The sequence below is a fragment of the Pseudorca crassidens genome, chromosome 1, assembly GCF_039906515.1.
Source record: "Pseudorca crassidens isolate mPseCra1 chromosome 1, mPseCra1.hap1, whole genome shotgun sequence".
NCBI classification, from domain to species: Eukaryota; Metazoa; Chordata; class Mammalia; order Artiodactyla; family Delphinidae; genus Pseudorca; species Pseudorca crassidens.
This window is the reverse complement of record NC_090296.1, coordinates 146,199,474-146,225,660: the sequence shown is the minus strand read 5'-3', so window position 1 is coordinate 146,225,660 and position 26,187 is coordinate 146,199,474. Positions and strand designations below refer to the sequence as shown.

Here is a 26,187-nt window from a genome sequence, read left to right as displayed (position 1 = left end):
CCAGAATCCAGAAGATTCTGTCTCAGATCAGACCCTGAGAGAACTTTGTAGCTACCGGTTGAATCAGATTCTTTCAGTCACGCATACATGCATTAATTCAGTCATTCAAACATTCTTTGAACCACTAGTGTATACAAGGAACTGTACTACGAGCTTTTAATGAATTAGACTGACCCACTGGATGAATTTAGAACAATCTCCATTATATAAGTGAAAAAAAAAAGCAAGCTTCAGAACACTGTGTATAGAATGCTACCATTTGTATTAAAAATAGATATATAAATATACATATTTAAAAACTTGTAAATGCATAGAATTGCTCAGGAAGGATACATAAGATATAGAAACAGTGATTAATTCTGGAGAGGGGGATGTGGAACTGAAGGCTGACCTCCATTGGGAAGCTTACTTTTCATTGTATTCTCTTTCTGCATTGTTTGGACGTCTTACCATGTATGTGTATTAATTTTTTCCAAAAATGAAAAAAAAAATTAAAAACAAGTAAAAGAAAGTGTGCCCAGAGCTGAATACACAGTGATGACCAGGGCAGGCAGAGGGGTTTTTCTGCAGTCTCGGGGAAGGCAAAGTGTGTTGAACTTGCTGAACCACAGCTGTTTTCAAAAGCCAGACTGTTTACATAAGTTAAGGGAAGAGCTCTTTCTACACCAATTAGCTTATAGTAATTCGGCATATCATTTTACAGAGATAAAGGAGTTGGAAAATAAATACTAGTCATTTGTCAAGCCTTAGAGTGTATTAAATTGTAGTTTCTACAAGGGTGGGGATCTTATCTGTTTAACTTGATCAGTAGAGCATTCACTCCAGCAGATAAGTGCTTGTTACAGCAAGCATTTTCTGATAACAAATGATAGCACAACTATTTTAAAACATCTTTAAAAAAAAAGATCAGAAGATATTGGACCCTGAGGGAACCATGTTCCCTGTGAGGGTTGGGCCACTTTTTCTGTAATAGCCTCACCAAAATAATGATCTTCAAATGGCAAGATAAATCCCAATGAGAATGAAAGGTCACAGAGACACTGCATGTGCTTTGGAACGCCACAAGCAAATGTGATGCACAGGGCCCTCCTTGGGGTGAAAAGGCACAGACTGACTCCAAAGAGAACCTGGTGCTCAGTGGGGCACCCCAACTGCAGGGGAGGTAGGAAAGCAGTTGTCTGGATGGCTGCAAACTGTTGATAAGCTGGCAGCCAGCCAAAGTAGCCGGGTCACTAAGGCAACACAGCAGCTGACATCATGGACTTTAGAACCAGATGGGCTTGACTTACAAGGTCACCCAGCAACTTATTTAACCTCTCTGAGCCTCGGTTTTCTTCTCTGTACAGTGGAGGCTAACTGTGAGATCACTGTGAGGACAAAGTGAGAATCACTGCAAAGTGTTTTTAGAAAGATGCTGGGCCCACAAGCAGGACTTAAAGTGCTGTTAATCATCACTCTTACTAAACAGTGGAGAGATGTCCCAGACCGATCATAACTGACCATCAGCATCAAGTCTGAATAGCCGGCAAGGTACACTCCACCCTGACATTGATAGTGTTTCATAGTCAATAATCCCTGACATTGATAGTGTTTCATAAACTAGAAAATGCTTCCATACTTATCACCTCACAAAAGCCTGTGAATCGAGTTGGATGGGAAATACTAGGTCTATCTTGAAGGGGAGGGGCTGGTGAAGTTAAGAGGGTTTGTTAAGAGCTGGTTGAGGGCAGAACCCAGGCTGTGACCCAGGTTTCTTGGTGAGTGGCTCAACATTCTTTCCACTCCATACCATTCCCAGGAAGGAGATAGATCTGAGGTCAGGACAGGTCAAACCTGTGATTTCACCACCTCCTCTCCCCCAGCTCCAGCTATACTGTCTCTGAAAGTGGTTCGGCCATCCATTTCAAACGCTTCTATCAGCCTCCTCTATAATCTGTTCCTGTGAATGGCCCCGGGTGCAGGGTAGGCACCCTGCAACTGGAATTAGGAAGGGATGACAGCTGAGTTGGGGCCAGCTCTGGCTCTGCATGCAGCCGGAATCAGGCCCGGTTTGCCCTCGCTGCCTGCTTGGGAAGCAGGGACATGGTGGCCTTGCCAGGTATGGCAATCATTAAGAAGCACTGTTTCTCTGAAACTGAAACAAGCGCTAACCTTTCCCAATGCCATTAGCATTTCCACTAAAAATCTGGCATTTGATAGAGGAAGAAATTTTTTTTTCAATTGTGAAAAGGTCAGGCATATTTACCTGACTTAATAATTTATCATTGATATTCAATGTCTTCCTTGAAGGATCGCCTCTAAGAATGCAGTCAGCACCCACTTCCCTTTGCTGCACTAGATCCTGCTGGGCCCAGCCCCACATCCCACCCATGCAGGGCTGCAGCAGCTACTCGGAGCAGAGGTCAGAGGACACCTCCGCACAGCCGGCTCCTTGTGCTAGGTCAGGTCCTAACTCTGCCATCAGAGAAAAGACAGCCCAGCCTCCCATGTCTAATCCCAATTCTGCCACGCCCGAGTTCCCTGTGGCAGGGGTGATATCAAGGCCTCTTGAACAGTGCAAGAAAAGTACAGAATTCCTCCCTTCTATCCCTCTCCCTCCTCCCACCAGTAAAGGGTTCTCTTAGTTTGAAAAACCGTTTGTAGGAAAGATGGAGGTGCCCAGGAAAATTTCAATAAGCCCTAAAAACCAAGGCTGCTAGCTCAGGGGAGAACTTGGAGGTGACTCTTGACCAGCATAAGACCCTCCCCTCACCCCTTCAGAAGTACTGAGCTCCTGGTTTCCACACCACAGCTCCAAAATCTAGAGAGGACTGTCCTTGGGCAGCAGGAAACACTGTTCTCCCTCAGAGATGGGACAATGAGGGAAGTCTTAGGTGGAGTAGGGTAGGGCCAGGCTCACTGGAAGAGGAATACAAGAGCCTACCTGCATGGTAAGAAGATTTTTTTATTTGAAATATAGTCTGAGCAACACGGGTGCAGCCGAGAGGAGGAGGGGCTGGCCTGCCTGGGGCAGCAGCCTCTCTAATGGCACAGGAGCAAGAGTACAAATATCCCAGTGTCTCTGCGCCCCAAACCCCGCTCGTCAGGAAAGGCAGAACAGCAGCAGAACAAGGACGCACAGCTCCTTCTGAAGGGGGTCTGCCTCTCGGTGCCTGCCTGACTTGGCTGCGTTTCCTGCTCTCCCGGGTTCCAGACAGAGGTGTGCTGCAGAAGTTTCTCCCCCCACACAGACAGGATGGGCCAGTGTGACAATTAATTCTCCAGGACTCTTTTTTGGGGAACGAATCAGAGAAGACAGAAAGGAACGGCATGGTGACCAAGGGCCCTCTGCAAGCCAGGCTGGGCGAGCTCTCTGAGAGGGACTGCACCAGCACCCTCATCCCCCTTCTCAGGCTCCAGTGGCAAGAAAGAGAGCTGCTGTCAGGAGCCCCTGGCTGAAGGCAGCGAGCGGGGAGCCTCCCAGAAGAGCACAGCTGCTGAGGGGTTTCTAGCTGAGGTGACAGCATCGGGGTTGGGCCACTTAAGCAGCCTGGGGCTGGAAGGACGCAGACAAAAGTTGGGGTACCAGGAAGCAGCACAAAGCCATAAATAACAGAAGCAAATTCAGAGCTGTGAGGGTCCTGGACGACCCCGCCATCTCCTGGGGCTGGGGGACACCCAGCCCCCAGCAGCTCAGGGCAGACACTGCTCCAGGGCCCAGCCAGCCACACTCACACCGGGGTGGAGCCTTCTCTTTCCCACTGTCCGCGTGGCAGGCGGAGGACACCACGGCACCACCCGACTGCGCACTGCAAAGCTTCCAGTCACACCTGTGGGGACGGTGTGTGGCTGTCCCGGTCCTGAGAGGCCTGTGGTTGACTCTGAGCATCTTGGGCACCATCGTCGTCAGGGGCCAGGCCCAGTGACCTCCTGGCCTCTGAGTCACCCAACAGAGGCTCCTCGGCACACTCTTCCAGTCCGTTCTCCCTGGTCTCCACGGACACCTCCTCCCCAGAGCCCTCCTCTGGCTCTGCTGCCTCTGCCTCTTCCTCCTCCTGGTCTCTCACCTTGTGGACGATGAAGAGGTGGCGGCTGAGGGAGCTGGCAGAGGTGTAGCACAAGCCACAGAGGAGACACTGGGCTGTGGAGCTGTCCTTCTGGTGCTGAGGTATGTGGCTCTGAAACTCGAGCCCTGAGTCTGTGGCAAAGCTACATTTCGCACACTGGAAAAGGGACTTGTGCCTTTTGGTGGAAGAGACAGTCGCGCCATTGCTGGTGTCTGGAGCATCCCCTGCTCTGCTGACTGGTCTTTTCAGATGGTTCACCTGAAAGGGGAAACGATGTGAGCCCGAGACACGAGCCCCCCAAACAGGATAAATGCAGCCCAAGGACTCACAGAATCACCACCCAGGCCAGGCTCACCGCAGCCCTAAATTCTGGTTTAGGTTTGGTTTGTTTCTTATGTTTGTTTGTTTAATGTAACATATGCATGTGGCACAACATTCCAAAGATATGGGAAGGGTACAGAAAAGATTAAGTCCCTCCTACCCGGCTCCCCAGCCCTGCTCTCCAGAGAACACCGTATTACCTGGGTTCTGTGTGGCTCCTCCAAAAGATATTCTATCCGTACACAGAAGTAAAACTACTGCCTCTTATGAAATGATAGCATTACACGCACACTTCTCTTCACCCTGCTTTTTTCACTTAAAAACATATATTGACACATTTCCTTATGCCCAAGGCCAAAGATATCTGACAGATAAATCTTAGAAGCAGAATTGCTAGATCAGAGGATGTATGCATTTGGCAGAGAAGGGAGGGTATGCATTTTAATCATAGACAGATGTTGCCAAAATGTCAACTGACACCCTTCCTGCTGTGTGTGAAAGGGCCTTTGCAGACCAGGGCCCTTCTCTGAATAGCCATTAAAGAAACTCCTCAAAATCCAGGCAGTTTCCCAGACATGCCTGCCCCTCTGAGGAGCAGCCCCTCGCCGTGGAGTGGGAAGGCCCTACTGTGAGGAGGCTGCTCCAGAAGTTGACCAGAAATGGACGAGGTCATGAAATAGGGATGAGGCCAGAGGACAAAGGTCCAGGAGAGCAGGAGTCTAGGTCTGGCTCCTCTGTAACTGGGGGTGGGGGTGGGGAGGTGACTCAGCCAAGCATGGCCACCCTCACCTAACAGTGAGCCCTGCCTACCCCTGCCTCCTAGGACTGCAGAGGGGCAGAAGTAGGAGGGTATGTGTGAAAGTACTCCGATGGCCACAGAATGCAGCATATACCCAAGGAAGGGGGTCGCAGTGACAGGGAAACATAAAGAAAAAACGGTCAACGGGCTGCCTCGTGAGTCTTTGTTCCTGTCCCTTCTTTGTGTGCAGTCCCCAGGCAGGTCACACAAGACTAGAGAGTGACTGGCATTGAGGGACGCTGTCACTGCTGGCTGCTCCATGGCCACAAGGACAAATGGGCTCCCTGTAGCCTTCCTAGTGCCCCTCCAGCTCCAGCCGCACTGGGCAAGCTGCTCCAGTCGGCAGGGGCCCCACACTCACCTGAGGGGAATGTCCGCCCGAAGGTCTGACTTTGGACGTCTGGCTCAAATCAGGGTTTCTGATACCATGCATAAGGCTGATGTGGCTCTCCAGGAGGGAGGGCCGAGGAAAGCTGGGGCTGTCCTCTGTGCAATACCTGCAAAAGTACAGCCGAAAGAGGTCATGTAAGATGACAGGCTCCGGGGCCCAGGGGGGCCAGGCAGGTCTGGCAGGCAGGCAGAGGCAAAACTGCTTCTGGCTCCAGCGGGGAGAGAGTTTGGAGCAGGCAGAGTGGCCCTCAGGCTGGCTGGGTGGTGCTGGGTACTCCCCAGAGAAATCTAGCCAGCAAGCCAGCCAAGGTGGCAGACAACAACAGCATATCAGAGTATCTGTACTGGCCCTGAGCTATGACTGCACTCTCCACTCTCTGGTATCAGGGTCCAGAGACCCAACTGCTGGGCTAGTGGTCAGCCTGAAAGAGTGGCCTGTCCTGTCCTAAAGCTCGGACAGATGGTGCTGCAGCCTCACAGCCGAACGGGGCACATGCTCACATTGCCACCACTCCTCTCAAACCTCAGGGCCCTCCACTGCTGACTGGCAGGCCAGCCTGGGGTTAGGGAGTTGGGAAGGGGGAGGGCTCCAGAGCCACCAGGCTCTAGCAGCTTATTTCCGGAATGCCCTCATTTCTGACCTAGCCACAGCATATTCCCGTTAGAAACCTGCTTATCTCTTGCCTTTGGGCCCTAATCTCACAGCAGAGAAAAGCCCCAGTGGTACTATGGACAGTCTTGATAAATTCAGGCCTCCTGGCTCCCGCCCCCAGGGACTCACCCACAAGTGTAGACTTTCTTTACTGTGTCGTGGTTGTTGCGGATGTGTTTGCGCAGGCTGTTGGGGGTATGGAAGGACTGTTCACACTGCCGACATGGGTACCGCTTCAACGTCTATGGGAGATGACAGGATGCAAAGCATCAGAACCGTAAGACAGTTCTGGGTGCGTCCTTCTTCTCAGATGATGAAGGCAGAAACGAGGATGCCCCAAGACCTCAAGATCTGTAGTACCCACCATGCCCAAAGCACCAGGAAGTCATCCATACAAGGGGGCTATGACCCCACAGGACAGAAGTCCAGAGAATCTGGGGCTGCACTGTGCCCGTGTGGCTACACTTACCCGACCATGGCTCTTTTTCATGTGGGACACATAGCTCTCCCGATCAGGAACCCACTCCTGGCACTCCTGGCAGGTCCAGCCAGTGTTCCTCAGCCGGGGCCTGGCCTCACCCCTGCGATGGGCTTCTGGCCTGCCCCAGCGGCTAGAGGGCAGGGAGCTGCCCCGAGCAGCCACATTAGTGGCTGGGGGTTCAGTGGGAACTCGAGAGCCAGGGCGGCTTGAAGATGTGTCTGCTGAAGACTGGAGGCTTGACAGCTCGTCCACGTTTCGGGGAACACCGTGGGTGCTCTGGGGATGGGGAGAGCGATTACTGACTGGGCAAGGGGAAAGATGCACAGAGTCAGACCCCCGGCCTGAGGCATGTGCCCTTCTCCCCAGCCTCCTTCCCCAAGGCGTCCCACCTTGACATGTTGCATCAACTCTGGCTTCTGCAGGAACAAGAGCGGGCACTCAGGGCACTTGAAGACGCCCACCTGCGCCTTACTGGCATTCTGGTAAAAATGCTGCTGAATGTGCCTCTTCTTGTTGAAGACCATTTCACAGGAGCACTTATAAATGAGCCTGACGAGACAAGCCCCAGCGTGTGAGGTACCCAAGGCTGCGCTGGCAGAACCACAAGGCCCCTCCACCCCATCTCTGATCTCTCTGAACCAGAGTCAGGTTTGGGGAAGCAATACTCTGAGCCAACGTTGATACTCAGCAGACTCAGGATGTCTTTAGAGGACTCCAGGCATCTCTGCCACTAGCCCAGGCTTCCCAGTCCATCCCAACACCTCCCCACAGAGCACCCAATCTATCAGCTCTGCTCCACAGGCCTGCTGGCCCTGGAGCTGCACTCACTGGGAGGGTCTGTGGGGCTGGGTGGGATGCTGGGTGGCGCTGTGGTCCGCGGTGCTACTGGCAGTCTTGAAGGCCATGGGGCAGAATGCACATTTGTGGAAAACCTGGCAGTGTCGCTCCTGGATGTGGCTTTTCAGCAAGGCCAAGGTCAAGTGGACTACCCCACAGTGGATGCACCTGGATAACAGATGTTGGGGGGTGCAGGGGGAGTAGGCATGTCAGACCGAGAAGTAGTGTTGGAAAAGGAGGAATGGAAGACAGGAACAGGGCCATCTCAGGGACCCTCCCTCTCCTCCTCCCTCATGCACTCAGTCTTCTATCCTCCACATGTACACCTCGAGAGCCTGCTTGCTGCCACCTGGCACAATGCAGTCATCCAGGGTGCCCCAAGCCCAACACCCAACCTGGTAGAAAAGGGGGAAGACAGCCTCCCCTCCCCTCACTGGCCAGAAAATATTCTTCTGCAAACCAAAAACTTGAACACAGCCAAGAGAATCTGGTGGGAGTGGAGAGGGTAGAGAATGGTTCAAAAATGACATCAACAGTATCCATTTAAGTGTGATAACAACTGAAGGAGTCCAAGAGGAATTTCAGAAGGAGACTGCAGAAAGCCTGTGTCTTCCGCAAGCTGGAGCCGAACAGGCAGGGATGTTCACTGAATAAAATGTACAACTACGGAATGCTACACTCCCCATAACAACCACATTAAAATAAACAGCCCTCAGAGCCCAAGAAAAAATGCTCTAGAGCAGCGCTCTCTGATGGAACTTGCTGTGATGATGGACATGTTCTATATTGCACTGTCCATGTGACTATTTAAATTTAAATTAATAAAATAAAATGGCCAGTTGCACTGGCTACACTTCAAGTGCTCAGTAGTCACATGTGCCTGATACTATTTTGGGTTTTCTTTTTCTTTTATAAATGTATTTTTTGTTTGTTTATTTATTTTTGGCTGCGTTGGGTCTTCGTTGCTGTGCACGGGCTTTCTCTAGTTGCGGTGAGTGGGGGCTACTCTTCGTCACGGTGTGTGGGCATCTCATTGCAGTGGCTTCTCCTGTTGTACAGCACGGGCTCTAGGCGCGCGGGCTCAGTAGTTGTGGCGCATGGGCTCAGTAGTTGTGGCACACGGGCTTAGCTGCTCTGTGGCATGTGGGATCTTCCCAGACCAAGGATCAAACCCGTGTCCCCTGAATTGGGGGGCGGATTCTTAACCACTGCACCACCAGGCAAGTCCCCCTGATACCATTTTGGACCGTGCAGCTCATAAGTGTTCTAGTGTCTCCTTGGTGGGACTATGGATAACATTTTTCTTTTTCCCTACCAATTCAAATTCTCTGAGTTTTGTTTAGGGCATATATTATTTTTGTAAAGTATCAACTGTCTTAAACCGTTTTTCTGAAATTGAGGTCTGTTGTACTCTTCTTTCAACTTCAGAATATCTCTCTATAAATACTGTGTTTCCTTCCTTCAGTATCAGAAAATGATGTGACCTTCCTCCAGGCTAACCTGCATCTCTTCAGGTTCCTAGACCCTCTCATGTGTTCAGTCTTTCTTCATGCCTATAAACACACACAGGTCTCCCCTACATGAGAAAACACCTTCCCTGCTCCCAGCTATTCCTCTTGAGATAACTATTATTTTCCATTTGTTGCAATACTGCTTGCTCCTATAAACTTGACATCCCAGTAGGCTAAATAGAGGTTAGTAGAGAGGCTGTTGCTTTACTGAAAGGACATCCCTTCACTTAAGAATTCTTTGACTCCCAATATTAGCCTGCATTTCAATACATTAGCCCATTTTTGCAATGCACATAACTCATCACAGAATCCTGACCGGTCCTTTTTGTTTTTCTTCCTTTTGTGTGTGTTGGGAGTGGCAGTGGGGGACAGAATCACCTTTTGCAAACTTAATTAGCAATGAGGAGAAGTGCACAGAACTCAAAGCCTGTTAGCAACTGAGGTCTGTGAGCATTCGTTACTAAATGTGTACATGTGTTAGAGCAACTATACAAACTACTTACACTTAAATTATATTTTCTTTTCTCTCCTGCTAAACAAAATAGTGACCAACTCCTAGCACACAGAAGTACATCCATACCACAAGTAATTATGAGGAGAAAAAAAATCCACATATTTCCAAATTCATCCAAAGTGGCAAATACACCTGACGTGTAAGGAATCTCTTAAGTGGTTTTATTTGTGCAGTTTGACCAAACTCCTACAGGAGCAATGTAAATGCGACTGAAAATCCATTCTATTTACCCAGCAGACATTCCTGGAAGAAACCTCATGGAAAGTAAGAATATAAAGGGGTAAAAGAACATGTGCCAAGTAGCCTCAGTGAAGGACTGAATCAAGCAGGGTTTACAAACTGATGAAAAAATCTGCAGAAGAGAAATCCAACCCTATGACACAGCTCTTTACCAACTGTTTAAGAGAAAAAGAGAAAACAGACAATTATAGAACCATATGCTGTCAAACATATACAGTTTCAGAAAAGATAAAGAGCAGTAAAATATTTAGCTTTGCCAATAACCACAAATAATAAGAAAATAACACATTATTAAACAGTCTAAACTTGCTCCCTTACGACACTGGTCACAAATTTTCAAGAAAGAGCAGAATAATTTATAGAATTCTAAAAATATAATATTGTAAAACTCTGTAGTAGAGCTCAGTGAAATGGAACATAGGTACCTTCTGAGAATTTCCTAAAAAATATTAATACCCAGGGCTTCCCTGGTGGCGCAGTGGTTGGGAGTCCGCCTGCCGATGCAGGGGATGCGGGTTCATGTCCCAGTCCGGGAGGATCCCACATGCCGCAGAGCGGCTGGGCCCGTGAGCCATGGCCACTGAGCCTGCGCGTCTGGAGCCTGTGCTCCGCGGCGGGAGAGGCCACAACAGTGAGAGGCCCGCGTACCAAAAAAAAAAAAAAAAAAAAATTAATACCCAGAGAATGGGAGAAAATATTAGCAAATCATACATCTGACAAGGGACTTGTAACCAGAATATATAAAGAACTCTTACAACTCAACAACAGAAAGACAAATAACACAATTTTTAAATGGGCAAAGGATCTGAATAGATATTTCTCCAAAGAAAATATACAAATGGCCAATACATTTATGAAGATATGCTCAACATAATTATCCATCAGAGAAATACAAATCAAAATCATGAGATACAACTTTATACCCACAACAACGGCTATATGCAAATGTCAGACAATAACAAATATGTGAAGAAATCAAAACTCTCATACACTGCTGATAGGAATATAAATGTGGTATAGCCACTTTGGAAAACAATCTGGTAGTTCCTTATTTTACTGCTAGGTATATATCCAAAAGAACTGAAAACATGTGTTACATAATAACTTGTACATGAATGTTCATTAGCAGCATTATTCATAATAGCCAACAGGTAGAAACAAAAAAGGAATGAAATACTAATATATGTTACAACATGGATGAATCTTGAAAACATTAGGCTAAGACCACATATTATATGATTCCATTTATATGAAACGTCAGAAGGAGACACATCTATGAGACAGAAAGTAGTTGCTTAGGGTTGGGGGGATGGGAGGATTGCAAATATAGGGTTTCTTTTTGGGTGATGAAAATATTCTAAAATTGACTGTGGTGACTGATTGTACAACTCTGTGAATATAGTAAAAACCACCAAATAGGACACTTTAAATGGGTGAATAGGATGGTACGTGAATTACCTCTGAATAAAACTGTTACCAGAAAAACACATTAATAGTTGAAGATCTTAAGTATAATGAATACTGTATTAGTGTGTATATCTTCTGAGTTCAACCATAGATCATTGAAAATTTTAATGTCAATATCTTCAGTAATACCTCTAGCTGAATCATAATACTTTTTTGTCTGACATTTCTTACAAAGGCTTGATAAACTAAATTCCTTTTGAGACATTAGGTTTCTTTCTACTCTTACAGAAGAAAGTAAAATATTTAATTAAAAGACAAAAAATGCTATTAATCCATCTGTGTTATTGAAAATTTCTTGGATTCAAGATTCAAATACAAAAATTAAAGTGTTGATTGCATTGCTATTGGATTCGATTTGATCTTGAAACAAGCAGCATACACTTAAGTCAAAGTTAGAAAGGTATTTTCAAACTTTATGAATGCTGCAAAAAACACAGGTTCAGGTGTTTGGTTTTAAAATGTAGCCTGGGATGCTGCCCAGCAATGCTCTTCTGCAACACGGAGGCAAGGGCTTTGTATAACCCCATCTCTGGATTATTTTCTTCCCATACACTTTAGCTTCTCCATTCTCCATAACATGTAAAAGAAATCAGTCTACATTTGGAAATGCTTATACCAAGAGAGAAACCTGGAAGATCACTAACCACTCCCCATCCCTCACCCCAGTATACAAACTATCATCAAGCCCTAATGTTTCTACTTCCTAATCTCTCTCAAATTTACCTTCTCTCCATCCCCACAGCCATGCCTTAGCTGAATCCCTCTGTCTCTCATCTGGATTGCCACACGACCAGTCTCTAATCTCTCCCCTCTAATATACATGTCAGCTTTCCAGAATGATCTTTCTAAAACACAGATCCAGTTGGATCACTCCCCTGCTGCAAATCTTTCTGTAGCTCGTCACTGTCCACTGGATAAAGTCCAAACGTCTGCCAAGGAATACAAGGTCTTGCATGGCCTGGCCTCTACCAACTCCCTAGTCTCATTTCTCACCCTTCCTCCGGTTCATCCTGACCTACATCTATTGAAATGCTCATCATTCCTGTAAGCCCTTTTATGTGTGCTGGTATCCCTTGCCTATGCTCTTGCCAGATATGCTCTCCGCCTTTCTTCTACCTAAAACCTCCTAGTATCTCCTCTGTGAAGCTTTCCTGACCATTCCTCAACTATGGGACTTACCACTTTGAATTGTAATTACTTGTGCGCATGTCTGTAACCTATCAGACTGAATGAAGCCCCTTGAGGGCAGGAGCTGGGTCTTAATCATCTTTGCATCTTGAGTGTCTGGCACAATGCTAAAGACAACAGTAAGTACTCAAGAAATGTTTATTAAATGAACTAAATCAATAAAAAAAATTTAATACCAAAGAGAAGAAAACCTTAATAAATTTGGGCAAAATTATGTTTCTGAAGTAAAAATAATCAAGTAAAGCATGAGAAGATGTAGAAACTCCCGAGCAACCAGTAAACCAGTAAAGGAGACCTGATTGCGTCAATGTAAAATGATGGATCAATGAGTTTTGGAGGGAGTGTTCTCCCTCATTTTGATCTTTTTCCTGAAAATGACTTCTTGCTTATATTTGTTCAACACAATGGAGAAGATTCAGTTTAATTAAAATAGAGTTTTCTCAGTTTTACCATGAAGCTGATGATTTTTTCCATGCTTAGGCTTTGCTTCTCACAAAGTGACAAAAACTAATCAACACAAAGATACTACAGTCCTTTGAGTTTGGCATCTTGCCATTTGTTAACAAAAATTGAGAACATTTGAAAGTACTGACAGTTGTAAATTTATTACTGAAATGGTACTTGAAAATTAATATGCCAAACATGATAACTTTGTGAACAAATTTATATACTTTTAAAAAACAAACTGACAAAGTGAATGCTTATATATATTCTAATCTTCCCCAAATCTTCCCATTTAAAGCTTTTTTTTTTTTAAATTTATTTATTTTTTATCTTTTGGCTGTGCTGCGCATGGCATGTGGGGTCTTAGTTCTCCAACCAGGGATCGAACCCACGTGCCCTACAGTGGAAACGCAGAGTCTTAACCACTGAACAGCCAGGGAAGTCCCAAAGCTTTTTTTTTTTTTTTTTTTTATGTTTAACTTTTTAACTCCTTATTCTTCTTCCCCTTGCTATTCTGGTTCCCTACAAGATTAAAAATGTCTGTCCACATACCAATCAACATTCTTCTCTTATTAGGCTGCAGCCCAGGCCTCTTAAGATCAAAACTCATTTTTTTTCCGCCGTGCCTCGTGGCTTGCAGGATCTCAATTTCCCAACCAGGGATTGAACCCAGGCCACAGCACTGAAAGCACCAAATCCTAACCACTAGACCACCAGGGAACTCCCAAAGGTCAAGTCTTAAATGAGTTCTGGTCCAGAAAAATAACCAGCCACTGGGCAAGCCCAGGACAGTGAGTCAGGTAGCACCCACCTGTAGCCCACCTTGCGGGCATAGTGCAGGCAATTCTCCTTTACATGCGTCTGGAAGTAGGCAGAGCGACAGAGGGCTCCACACTCCGGACAACAGTAGGGGGACTTGTGGGCGTGGATCCGCTGGTGGGCACAGAAACTGCACTGGTTGGGCAGCAGCATCTGGCACACCTGGCAAGTCTAGGAAAGAACAGCAAGAAAGCAGTTCACGCAGGAGACACAGGCCTGTAGCTCTCCAATCAGAGCTGTCTGGCTTTCCTAGGACATGGGTCAGAATGACCTCCTCCCCCAACCATTCTCTCTTCCAGCTCTCCTAGGACACTAGTGAAATCCACAGGCCTCATGAAGTGTTGACACTGACACCCAAGCTAGCTTTGCCTCTCACCTTATTAATCAAAAACAGACCTGACCGTATTTTCCCAAAGGTTAGTCCTACATGTAGGACTGTGAGTACTTCTCTCCTCTGGCATAGCAGAGGACCACGTTTTCCTTTTCAGAGGCCCAAGGCACTTCTTGAATTCTAAGACCTCATTACACTGCCAGACTCACCAGGGCCTCTACCCTAGCTCAGCAGGTTCCTACTCAACAGCTTTAGTCAGCTGACTCAGGGACTTCCAAAGTAGACCTGAGCCTACCCTGGTTAATGCTCAGAAGCCCCAGTGCAGACTAACTGAGCTTCCATAACCTCAGCCCACTCTGAGGGGTGCCCTGAGCCACAACTGACCACATACACCCACAGGAAAGAATAGGATAGGCAGCAGCTCCTTTGTTCTCAGTCCCAGGAGAGAACCAGAGGCTAACAAGTCCTACAGGCAGACTCATTGAAGCTCTCTAATGGGGACAGCCCAGACAGCCCAGAGGGGGAAATCAAGAGACTAATCTGGTGCCTGCATCTGAAGAGGCCCTTCTTAGGAAAAAAGGGACAACTGTACTACTCACTAAGGGGCCCATTGACCTGGGGTCAGAGGAGTGCTTAGAGGGATAAGTTGTTAGGGAGGTCAGGAAAAGATCTCTGCTTTAAGCAGCAATATCCAGAATATAGGGCCTCTACAGGACAAACAATCCAGCGTTTTCAACAAAAAAAATTTCAATGGAAAAAAAAGATTAAGGGAAGAGGAATTTACAGATTAAAAGAGACTTAAAAGACATTTTCAGTGTATACAACTGCAATGTATAGCCCTTATTTGGATCCTGATTCAAGCAAGCCAAGTGTAAAATGAAATGAGACAATCAGATATTTTAACCCTAACTTAATGATGACAATACTGAGACATCTGCCATTTGATATTAAGATTTGATAATAAGGAATTATTATTAATTTTAAGATGTGATGATATTATGTCTATGTTTTGGTATTTTTTGAGGATAAAACTTTATCTTTTAGATATATATACTGAAATAGATACTATAATGCTGGAATTTGTTTAAAAGCAATCCACTGGGGGAGAGGTGAGTAAGAACATAGATGAAACAAGATGGGCCACTGAGTTGGTAACTGTTAAAAGAAGGTTCATTATACCATTCTTTCCACTTTTATATATGTTTGGGACATTCCATAATACAAGGTTTTGTTGTTGTTTTTTCACTATTGCTCTAGGTGCAAAACAGTAAACAAGTATGCTATTTTTTGTGTAAAAATGGAGGAAATAATCACTCTCACACATACACACACACATTTGTTCATATTTGCAAAAAAGGAGCAATGGAGCAGTAAACCAAAAGTCAATAAAAAATGGTTACCTATGGGGAAGGAGGGAACAGGGTGAAACGGACAGGAATGGAAGCAAGACTTTTCTGCATATACCTTGTTATGTAATTTTGGAATCACATAAATGTTTTACATAATTTCAAATACATATACAAAATTAAACTAAATAAACAAAAGCATTCCCTAAAAACTGAAAAACAGAAACAACCTAACTATGTATCAAGTAGGTGACATAACCATGTAGAGAAAAAAATTATCCCCAGTGACTTTTAAAACACAGTATTTTGACTTATACATTCTTAATATGATATATTCTAAGGACAAAAAGAACTGCAAATACACCCTCAACTTTATGCAGTTGTCCTAACATTAGAAACAATATTGATTTTGATATTTAAAAATTGGTGTGTATGGGTGTGTGTGTGTTTATGTGTGTAGTAAGAAAATCTTAGGAACCAAGATTTTCAGTATAAAATCAGTTACATAAAAAGGATAATCTTGGGCTTCCCTGGTGGCGCAGTGGTTGAGAGTCCGTCTGCCGATGCAGGGGACACGGGTTCGTGCCCCAGTCCAGGAAGATCCCACATGCCGTGGAGCGGCTGGGCCCGTGAGCCATGGCCACTGGGCCTGCGCGTCCGGAGCCTGTGCTCCGCAACGGGAGAGGCCACAACAGTGAAAGGCCCGCGTACCGCAAAAAAAAAAAAAAAAAAGGATAATCTTACATTTTAATACCTGCATAAACTCATGATCTTCCTTTCCTCTTTTTCAAAAAATACTTTTTAGTTCTGACCACTGAAAAGGCCTAGGAACAGATATATCCAGCAGAATAAGCATCTCTGGTGCCCAGAATGTGGCCTCTAAATATCATTTCTCACACACATGCACACAAAAAAACCCCGGCTTCTTGGAAAAACAACTGACTCTAGGTTTAGTACAAGAAATGTGCCCAGGACATCTTGTTGGGGCTCAAAGTAAGAAAGCTTCTCAAGGTTTAATGAGTTCATATCAAAAGGACATAGGAGCCAGCTTGAAGGGGCTCCCACTGATCAAAGATGGGACAATTGAGCATCAAAAAGAATGACTCACAGGACTTCTCTGGTCACACAGTGGTTAAGAATCTGCCTGCCTGCTGAGGAATGCCTTATCTCCTAACTAGTTTGGGACATTAGCCAAGTTAAAATCAATAAGTGCTATAAACCACTTTATGTTGTTCCTCTCAGACTTCACGACCAGGGTGATAGATGGTCTGTGTTTGGAATGTATACACAGCTTGTGTAGAAAGGTTTGAATCAGCTTACAGCTTAAACCAACCCAAACAAGCCAAGTGGAGACTGAGTCCAGGTATGGACTCAGGAAGAGTGGATACCATCATGCTTTGAGGGTCACAGATCACTATCTACAACTTCGCTGTGAACTCGTGGCAAACATTCCTGGCAGCAAATGCAAAAACAATAAATGTTGTGTACAACAATGAAAAAAAAAGAAGAATCTGACTGCCAATGCAGGGGACACGGGTTTGATCCCTGGTGCCACAGAGCAACTAAGACCGTGTGCCACAACTACTAAGCCTGCGCTCTAGAGCCCACAGGCCACAACTACTGAGCCCACACACTACAACTACTGAAACCTGTGCACCTAGAGCCCACGCGCCACAACAAGAGAAGCCACCATACTAAGAAGCATGGGCACCACAACGAAGAGTAGCCCCCACATGCCACAACTGGAGAAAGCCCGCACGCAGCAATGAATACACAATGCAGCCAAAAATAAATAAATTTATAAAAAAATAAAATAAATACTCAAGATATTTTTTAAAAAAAGAATGACTCACAAATCAAAAACATACAACAGATTCAGAAAAAAACAAAAAGAAGAGGACACAAGCATAACACAAAAGAAAACCATCAAACCACAATAGGAAAAACAAAAAGAAAAAGAAAGGAACAAAGAAGAAATACAAAATCAACTGGAAAACAGGTTTAAAATGGAAATAAATACATATCTGTCAGTAATTACCTTAAATATCAATGGACTAAATGCTCCAATCAAAAGACACAAAGTGGCAGACTGTTGATTAAAAAACAAAACAAAACAAAAACAAGAGCCTATAATATGCTGCCTACAAGAGACCCACTTTAGGGTGAAGGACATACAAAGATTGAAAGTAAGGGGATGGAAAAAGATATTTCATTTAAAAGGAAATAATAAGAAAGCAGGGGTAGTAATATATCAGACAAAACAGACTTTAAAACAAAGGCCAAAATGAGAGATAAAGAAGGACACTATATAATGATAAAAGGATCAATACAAGAAGAGGATATTACACTTGTTAACATATATGCAGCCAATACAGGAGCACCCAAATGTATAAAACAAATACTAACAGACATAAAGAGAGAAACTGATGGGAATACAATAATAGTAGGAGACTTTAACATCCCACTCACATCAGTGGACAGATCTTCCAGACAAAACAACAATAAACCAACAGAGATCCTAAACGACATACAATAGAACAGGTAGACCAATTGATATTTTCAGAACATTACATTCAAAAAACACACAATACACATTCTTTTCAAGTGCCCATGGAACATTCTCTAGGACTGACCACATACTAGGATGCAAAACAAGCCTCAACAAATTTTAGAGGATAGAAATTATTTCAAGCGTCTTTTCTGACCATAAGGGCATGAAACAAGAAATCAACCACAGAAAGAGAAATGAGAAAAAAAGATTACATGGAGACTAAACAACATGCTACTAAAAAACCAATGGGTCAATGATGAAATCAAAGAGAAAATTTTAAAATACCCTGAGACAGGGCTTCCTTGGTGGCGCAGTGGTTGAGAGTCCACCTGCCGATGCAGGGGACGCGGGTTCGTGCCCCGGTCCAGGAGGATCCCACATGCCGCAGAGCGGCTAGGCCCGTGAGCCATGGCCGCTGAGCCTGCGCATCCAGAGCCTGTGCTCCGCAACGGGAGAGGCCACAACAGTGAGAGGCCCACGTACCACCAAAAAAAAAAAAAAAAAAAAGAACAAAAAAACCTGAAGTCAGCAGACAGAAGAAATAATAAAGTTCAGAGAGGAAATAAATAAAATAGAGATTTAAAAAATTATAGGAAAAACCCAATAAAACCGAGAGCTGTTTCTTTGAAAGGGTAAACAAAATTGACAAATTTCTGGCCCAGGTCGCCAAGAAGAAATGAGAGAGGACCCAAATAAACAAAGTAAAAAGTAAAAGAGGAGAAATAACAACTGATACTGCAGAAATACAAAAAACCATAAAAGAATACTATGAACAACTATACGCCAACAAACTGGACAACATAGAAGAAATGAACAAGTTTCTAAAAACATACAGCTCACCAAAACCGAATCAAGAAGAAATAGATAGGGACTCCCCCAGTGGTCCAGTGGTTAAGACTCCGTGCTTCCACTGCAGGGGGCATGGGTTTGATCCCTGGTTGGGGAACTAAGATCCCACAAGCCATGGGGCACAGCCAAAAACTAAAAATAAATAAAAATGTTTTCAAAAAAGGTAAAATTGGGACTTGCCTGGTGGCACAGTGGTTAGGAATCCGCGGGCCAATGCAGGGGACACATTCCCTGGTCCGGGAAGATCCCACCTGCCACGGAGCAACTAAGCCTGTGCGACACAACTACTGAGCCTGCACTCTAGAGCCCATGAGCCACAACTACTGAGCCTGTGTGCCACAACTACTGAAGCCCGCACGCCAAGAACCCACGCTCCTCAACAAGAGAAGCCACTACAATGAGAAGCCCTCACACTGCAATGAAGAATAGCCCCCACTCACCCCAACTAGAGGAAAGCCCACGCGCAGCAACAAAGACCCAACACAGCCAAAAATAAATAAATAAATAAAATAAATTTAGTTTTTTAAAAAAAGGTAAAATTGGGCTTCCCTGGTGGCGCACAGGTTGGGAGTCCGCCTGCCGGTGCAGGGGACGCGGGTTCGTGCCCTGGTCTGGGAGGATCCCACATGCCGCGGAGCGGCTGGGCCCGTGGGCCATGGCCGCTGGGCCTGCGCGTCCGGAGCCTGTGCTCCGCAGCGGGAGAGGCCACAGCGGTGAGAGGCCCGCGTACCACAAAAAAAAAAGAAAAGGTAAAATTATCATTATATGCAGATGACATGATAATATATAGAGAAAACCCTAAACACTCCACACAAAAACTACTAGAGCTGGGCTTCCCTGGTGGCGCAGTGGTTGAGAGTCCACCTGCTGATGCAGGGGACACGGGTTCGTGCCCCAGTCTGGGAATATCCCACATGCTGCAGAGCGGCTGGGCCCATGAGCCATGGCCGCTGGGCCTGTGCGTCTGGAGCCTGTGCTCCGCAACGGGAGAGGCCACAACAGTGAGAGGCCCGCGTACTGCAAAAAAACAAAAAACAAAAAACAAAAAACTACTAGAACTGATAAACAAATTCAGCACGGTAGCAGGATACAAGATTAACATATAGAAATCTATTCCACTTCTTTACACTAACAATGAAATATCAGAAAGGGAAAGTAAAAAAAAAAAAAAAAAAAGCAAAACCCTTTCACAATCACATCAAAAAAAAAAAAGATGCAGCAAAAGCAGTTCTAAGAGGGAAGTTTACAGCAATACAATCCTACCTTAAGAAACAAAACAAAACAAAACAAAACAAAGAAGAAACATCTGAAATAAACAACCTAACCTTACACCTAAAGCAATTAGAGAAAGAAGAACAAAAAAAAAACCCCAAAGTTAGCAGAAGGAAAGAAATCACAAAGATCAGATCAGAAATAAATGAAAAAGAAATGAAGGAAACAACAGCAAAGATCAATAAAACTAAAAGCTGGTTCTTTGAGAAGATAAACAAAATTGATAAACCATCAGCCAGACTTACCAAGAAAAAAAGGGAGAAGACTCAAATCAATAGAATTAGAAATGAAAAAGGAGAAGTAACAACTGACACTGCAGAAATACAAAGGATCATGAGAGATTACTACAAGCAACTCTATGCCAATAAAATGGACAACCTGGAAGAAATGGACAAATTCTTAGAAATGCACAACCTTCGGAGACTGAACCAGGAAGAAATAGAAAATATGAACAGACCAATCACAAGCACTGAAATTGAAACCGTGATTAAAAATCTTCCAACAAATAAAAGCCCAGGACCAGATGGCTTCACAGGTGAATTCTATCAAACATTTAGAGAAGAGCTAACATTTATCCTTCTCAAACTCTTCCAAAATCACCATCACTCTGAGACCAAATCCAGACAAAGATGTCACAAAGAAAGAAAACTACAGGCCAGTATCACTGATGAATATAGATGCAAAAATCCTCAACAAAATACTCGCAAACAGAATCCAACAGCACATTAAAAGGATCATACACTACGATCAAGTGGGGTTTATCCCAGGAATGCAAGGATTCTTCAATATACGCAAATCAATCAACGTGATACACCACATTAACAAATTGAAGGAGGAAACCGTATGATCATCTCAATAGATGCAGAGAAAGCTTTCGACAGAATTCAACATCCATTTATGATAAAAACCCTCCAGACAGCAGGCATAGTGGGAACTTTCCTCAACATAATAAAGGCCATATATAACAAACCCACAGCCAACATCGTCCTCAATGGTGAAAAACTGAAACCATTTCCACTAAGATCAGGAACGAGACAAGGTTGCCCACTCTCATCACTATTATTCAACATAGTTTTGGAAGTTTTAGCCACAGCAATCAGATAAAGAAAAGAAATAAAAGGAATGCAAATTGGAAAGAAGAAGTAAAGCTGTCACTGTTTGCAGATGACATGATACTATACATAGAGAATCCTAAAGATGCTACCAGAAAACTACTAGGCTAATCAATGAATTTGGTAAAGTAGCAGGATACAAAATTAATGCACAGAAATCTCTGGCATTCCTATACACTAATGATAAAAAATCTGAAAATGAAATCAAGAAAACACTCCCCAAAAAAAAAAAAAAAAAAAAAAAACACTCCCATTTACCATTGCAACAAAAAGAATAAAATATCTAGGAATAAACCTACCTAAGGAGACAAAAGACCTGTATGCAGAAAATTATAAGACACTGATGAAAGAAATTAAAGATGATACAGATAGATGGAGAGATATACCATGTTCTTGGATTGGAAGAATCAACATTGTGAAAATGACTCTACTACCCAAAGCAATCTACAGATTCAATGCAATCCCTATCAAACTACCACTGGCATTTTTCACAGAACTAGAACAAACAGTTTCACAATTTGTATGGAAACACAAAAGACCCTGAATAGCCAAAGCAATCGAGAAAGAAAAACGGAGCTGGAGGAATCAGGCTCCCTGACTTCAGACTATACTACAAAGCAACAGTAATCAAGACAGTATGGGGCTTCCCTGGTGGTGCGGTGGTTGAGAGTCCACCTGCCGATGCAGGGGACACGGGTTCATGCCCCAGTCCGGGAAGATCCCACATGCCACGGAGCGGCTGGGCCCGTGAGCCATGGCCGCTGAGCTTGTGCGTCCGGAGCCTGTGCTCCACAACGGGAGAGGCCACAACAGTGAGAGGCCCGCGTACAGCAAAAAAAAAAAAGACAGTATGGTACTGGCACAAAAACAGAAATATAGATCAATGGAAGAGGATAGAAAGCCCAGAGATAAACCCACACACATATGGTCACCTTATCTCTGATAAAGGAGGCAAGAATATACAGTGGAGAAAAGACAGCCTCTTCAATAAGTGGTGCTGGGAAAACTGGACAGCCACATGTAAAAGAATGAAATTAGAACACTCCCTAACACCATACACAAAAATAAACTCAAAATAGATTAAAGACCTAAATGTAAGGCCAGAAACTATCAAACTCTTAGAGGAAAACATAGGCAGAACACTCTGTGACATAAATCACAGAACGTTCCTTTTTGACCCACCTCCTAGAGAACTGGAAATAAAAACAAAAATAAACAAATGGGACCTAATGAAACTTAAAAGCTTTTGCACAGCAAAGGAAACCATAAACAAGACGAAAAGACAACCCTAAGAATGGGAGAAAATATTTGCAAATGAAGCAACTGACAAAGGATTAATCTCCAAAACATACAAGCAACTCATGCAGCTCAATATCAAAAAAACAAACAACCCAATCCAAAAATGGGCAGAGACCTAATTAGACATTTCTCCAAAGAAGATATACAGATTGCCAACAAACACATGAAAGAATGCTCAACATCATTAATCATTAGAGAAATGCAAACCAAAACTACAATGAGATATCATCTCACCAGTGAGAATGGCCATCATCAAAAAATCTACAAACAATAAATACTGGAGAGGGTGTGGAGAAAAGGGAACCCTCTTGCACTGTTGGTGGGAATGTAAATTGATACAGCCACTATGGAGAACAGTACGGAGGTTCCTTAAAAAACTAAAAATAGAACTACCATACGACCCAGCCATCCCACTACTGGGCATATACCCCGAGAAAACCATACTTCAAAAAGAGTCATGTACCACAATGTTCATTGCAGCTCTATTTACAATAGCCAGGACATGGAAGCACCCTAAGTGTCCATCAACAGATGAATGGATAAAGAAGATGTAGCACATATATACAATGGACTATTACTCAGCCATAAAACGGAATGAAACTGAGTTATTTGCAGTGAGGCCACAAATGGCCACGCTAAAGCAATCTACAGATTTAAGTGAGGTGGATGGACCTAGAGACTGTCATACAGAGTGAAGTAAGTCAGAAAGAGAAAAACAAATACCATATGCTAACACATATATATGGAATCTAAAAAAAAGAAAAGAAAAAGAAAATGGTCAGAAGAACCTAGGGGCAAGACGGGAATACAGATGCAGACCTACTAGAGAATGGACTTGAGGATACGGGGAGGGGGAAGGGTAAGCTGGGACAAAGTGAGAGAGTGGCATGGACATATATACACTACCAAATGTAAAATACATAGCTAGTGGGGAGCAGCCGCATAGCACAGGGAGATCAGCTCGGTGCTTTGTGACCACCTAGAGGCGTGGGAGAGGGAGGGTGTGAGGGAGGGAGACGCAAGAGGGAAGAGATATGGAGACATATGTATATGTATAACTGATTCACTTTTTTATAAAGCAGAAACTAACACACCATTGTAAAGCAATTATACTCCAATAAAGATGTTAAAAAAATCACATTAAAAAAAAACAAACAGGGGGCTTCCCTGGTGGAGCAGTGGTTAAGAATCCACCTGCCAATGCAGAGGACACGGGTTCGAGCCCTGGTCCGGGAAGATCCCACATGCCACGGAGCAGCTAAGCCCGTGCGCCACAACTACTGAGCCTGTGCTCTAGAGCCTGCGAGGCACAACTACTGAGGCCTGCACGCCTAGAGCCCGTGCTCCACAAGAAGCCCACGCACCATAACGAAGAGTAGCCCCCACTTGCTGCAACTAGAGAAAGCCCACGTGCAGCAACAAAGACCCAATTCGGCCAAATAAATAAATAAATTAATTAATTAAAAAAACAAAACAAAAACAAAACAACTTAAGAATAAACCTGACCAAGGAGGTGAAAGACTTATGTGATGAGAACTATAAAACACTGATAAAGGAAACCGAAGATGTTTCAAAGATACGGAAAGATATCCCATGCTCTTGGATTGGAGGAATTAATATTGTTAAAATGGCCACGCTACCCAAAGCAATCTACAGATTTAATGCAATCCCTATCAAATTACCCAGGACATTTTCCACAGAAATAGCAAATAATTCTAAAATTTATATGAAGCATTAAGGCCTCAGAATTGCCAAAACAATCCTGAGGAAAAAGAGCAAAGCAGAAGGCATAACCCTCACAGACTTCAGACCATATTACAAAGCTACGGTAATCAAAACACCATGGTACTGACACAAAAACAGACATGAATCAACGGAACAGAATAGAGAGCCCAGAAATAAACCCACAAACCTACAGTCAATTAACCTTTGACAAAGGAGACAAGACTATACAATGGAGCGAAGACAGTCCCTTCAAGCAAGTGGTGCTGTGAAAGCTGGAGAGCCACATGTAAATCAATGAAATTAGAACACACCCTCACACCATACACACAAATAAACTCAAAATGGCTTCAAGACTTAAATATAAGTCATGACACCTTAAAACTCCTAGAAGAGAATGTAGGCAAAACATTCTCTGACATAAATTGTACCCATGTTTTCTTAGGTCAGTCTCCCAAGGCAATAGAAATAAAAGCAAAAATAAACAAATGGAACCTAGTCAAACTTATCAGCTTTTGCAGAGCAAAGGAAACCATAAACAAGACGAAAAGACAACCTACAGACTGGGAGAAAATATTTGCAAACAATGCAACCAACAAGGGCTCAGTTTCCAAAATATACAAATAGCTCATACAACTCAATAACAAAAAAACAAACAACCCAATCAAAAAACGGGCAGAAGACCTAAACAGACATTTCTCCAAAGAAGACATACAGACGACCAGTAGGCACATGAAGAGATGCTCAACATTGCTAATTATTAGAAAAATGCAAATCAAAACTACAAAGAGGTACCACCTCACACAAGTCAGAATGGTCATCATTAAAAAGTCTACAAATAGCAAATGGTAGAGAGGGTGTGAAGAAAAGGGAACCCTCCTATACTGTTGGTGGAAATGTAAATTGGTGCAGCCACTATGAAAAACAGTATGGAGGTTCTTCAAAAAACTAAAAATAGAGTTGCCATATCATCCAGCAATTCGCACTCCTGGGCATATACCCAGACTAAACTATAATTCGAAAAGATACATGCACCCCTATGTTCAGAGCAGCACTGTTTACAATGGCCAAGACATGGAAGCAACCTAAATGTCTCTGGACAGATGAATGGATAAAGAAGACGTGGTATGTATGTATGCACACACGTGTACACACACACACACACACACACACACATACACACACACACACACACAATGGAATACTACTCAACCACAAAAAAGAATGAAATAATGCCATTTGCAGCAACATGGATGGGTCTGGAGATTATCATACTAAGTGAATTAAGTCAGAAAGACAACTACCATATGATATCACTTATATGTGGAATCCAAAACAAGACACAAATGAACTTATTATGAAACAGAAACAGACTCACAGACATAGAGAACAGACTTGTGGTTGCCAAGGGGCTGAGGGGATTAAGGAGGGATGGATTGAGAGTTTGGGATTAGCAGATGCAAACTATCACATATAAAATGGATAAACAACAAGGTCCTACTGTGTAGCACATGGAACTATATTCAATATCCTGTAATAAAACCATAATGGAAAAGAAAAAAAAAGAATGACTGAACATATAAACATACTGAATATATAGAAACCAATAAGTTCATTATAACACTACCACTAAAAATAATAGAGGAAGTCACCTCATACCGATTAGGGTGGCTACTATGAAAAAAACAGAAAATAACAAATGCTGGTGAGGATGTGGAGAAATTGGAACCCATGTGCACTACTGGTGGGAACGTAAAATAGTACAGCCACTGTAGAAAACAGTATGGGGGCTCCCCAAAAAATTAAAAATAGAATTACCATATGATCCAGCAATTCCACTTCTGGATATATACCCAAAAGAACTGATATTGTACAACACAAGGAATATAGCCAGTAATTTACGATAACTATAAATTTTGGAGTATAACCTTTAAAAATTGTGAATCACTGTATTGTACACCTCTAACTAACATAATATTGTACAGCAACTATAATA

General features: G+C 43.8%; 1 protein-coding gene across 18 annotated transcripts in view; it reads right to left on the bottom strand.

Moving 5' to 3' along the window:
* Positions 1-2,926: 2,926 nt before the first annotated feature.
* ZNF592 (zinc finger protein 592) overlaps positions 2,927-26,187 on the bottom strand; it is a 56,532-nt gene continuing 33,271 nt past the window's right edge. For all 18 annotated transcript variants that reach the window (XM_067697662.1, XM_067697697.1, XM_067697756.1 and 15 more), the window contains 7 exons: positions 13,702-13,880; positions 7,518-7,694; positions 7,079-7,238; positions 6,678-6,965; positions 6,338-6,450; positions 5,528-5,663; positions 2,927-4,304 (listed from right to left, as the gene is read on the bottom strand). In XM_067697662.1, the coding sequence (XP_067553763.1) occupies positions 3,804-4,304; positions 5,528-5,663; positions 6,338-6,450; positions 6,678-6,965; positions 7,079-7,238; positions 7,518-7,694; positions 13,702-13,880 (1,554 nt within the window). In that variant the 3' untranslated portion in view covers positions 2,927-3,803. The remainder of the gene's footprint in view (positions 4,305-5,527; positions 5,664-6,337; positions 6,451-6,677; positions 6,966-7,078; positions 7,239-7,517; positions 7,695-13,701; positions 13,881-26,187) is intronic.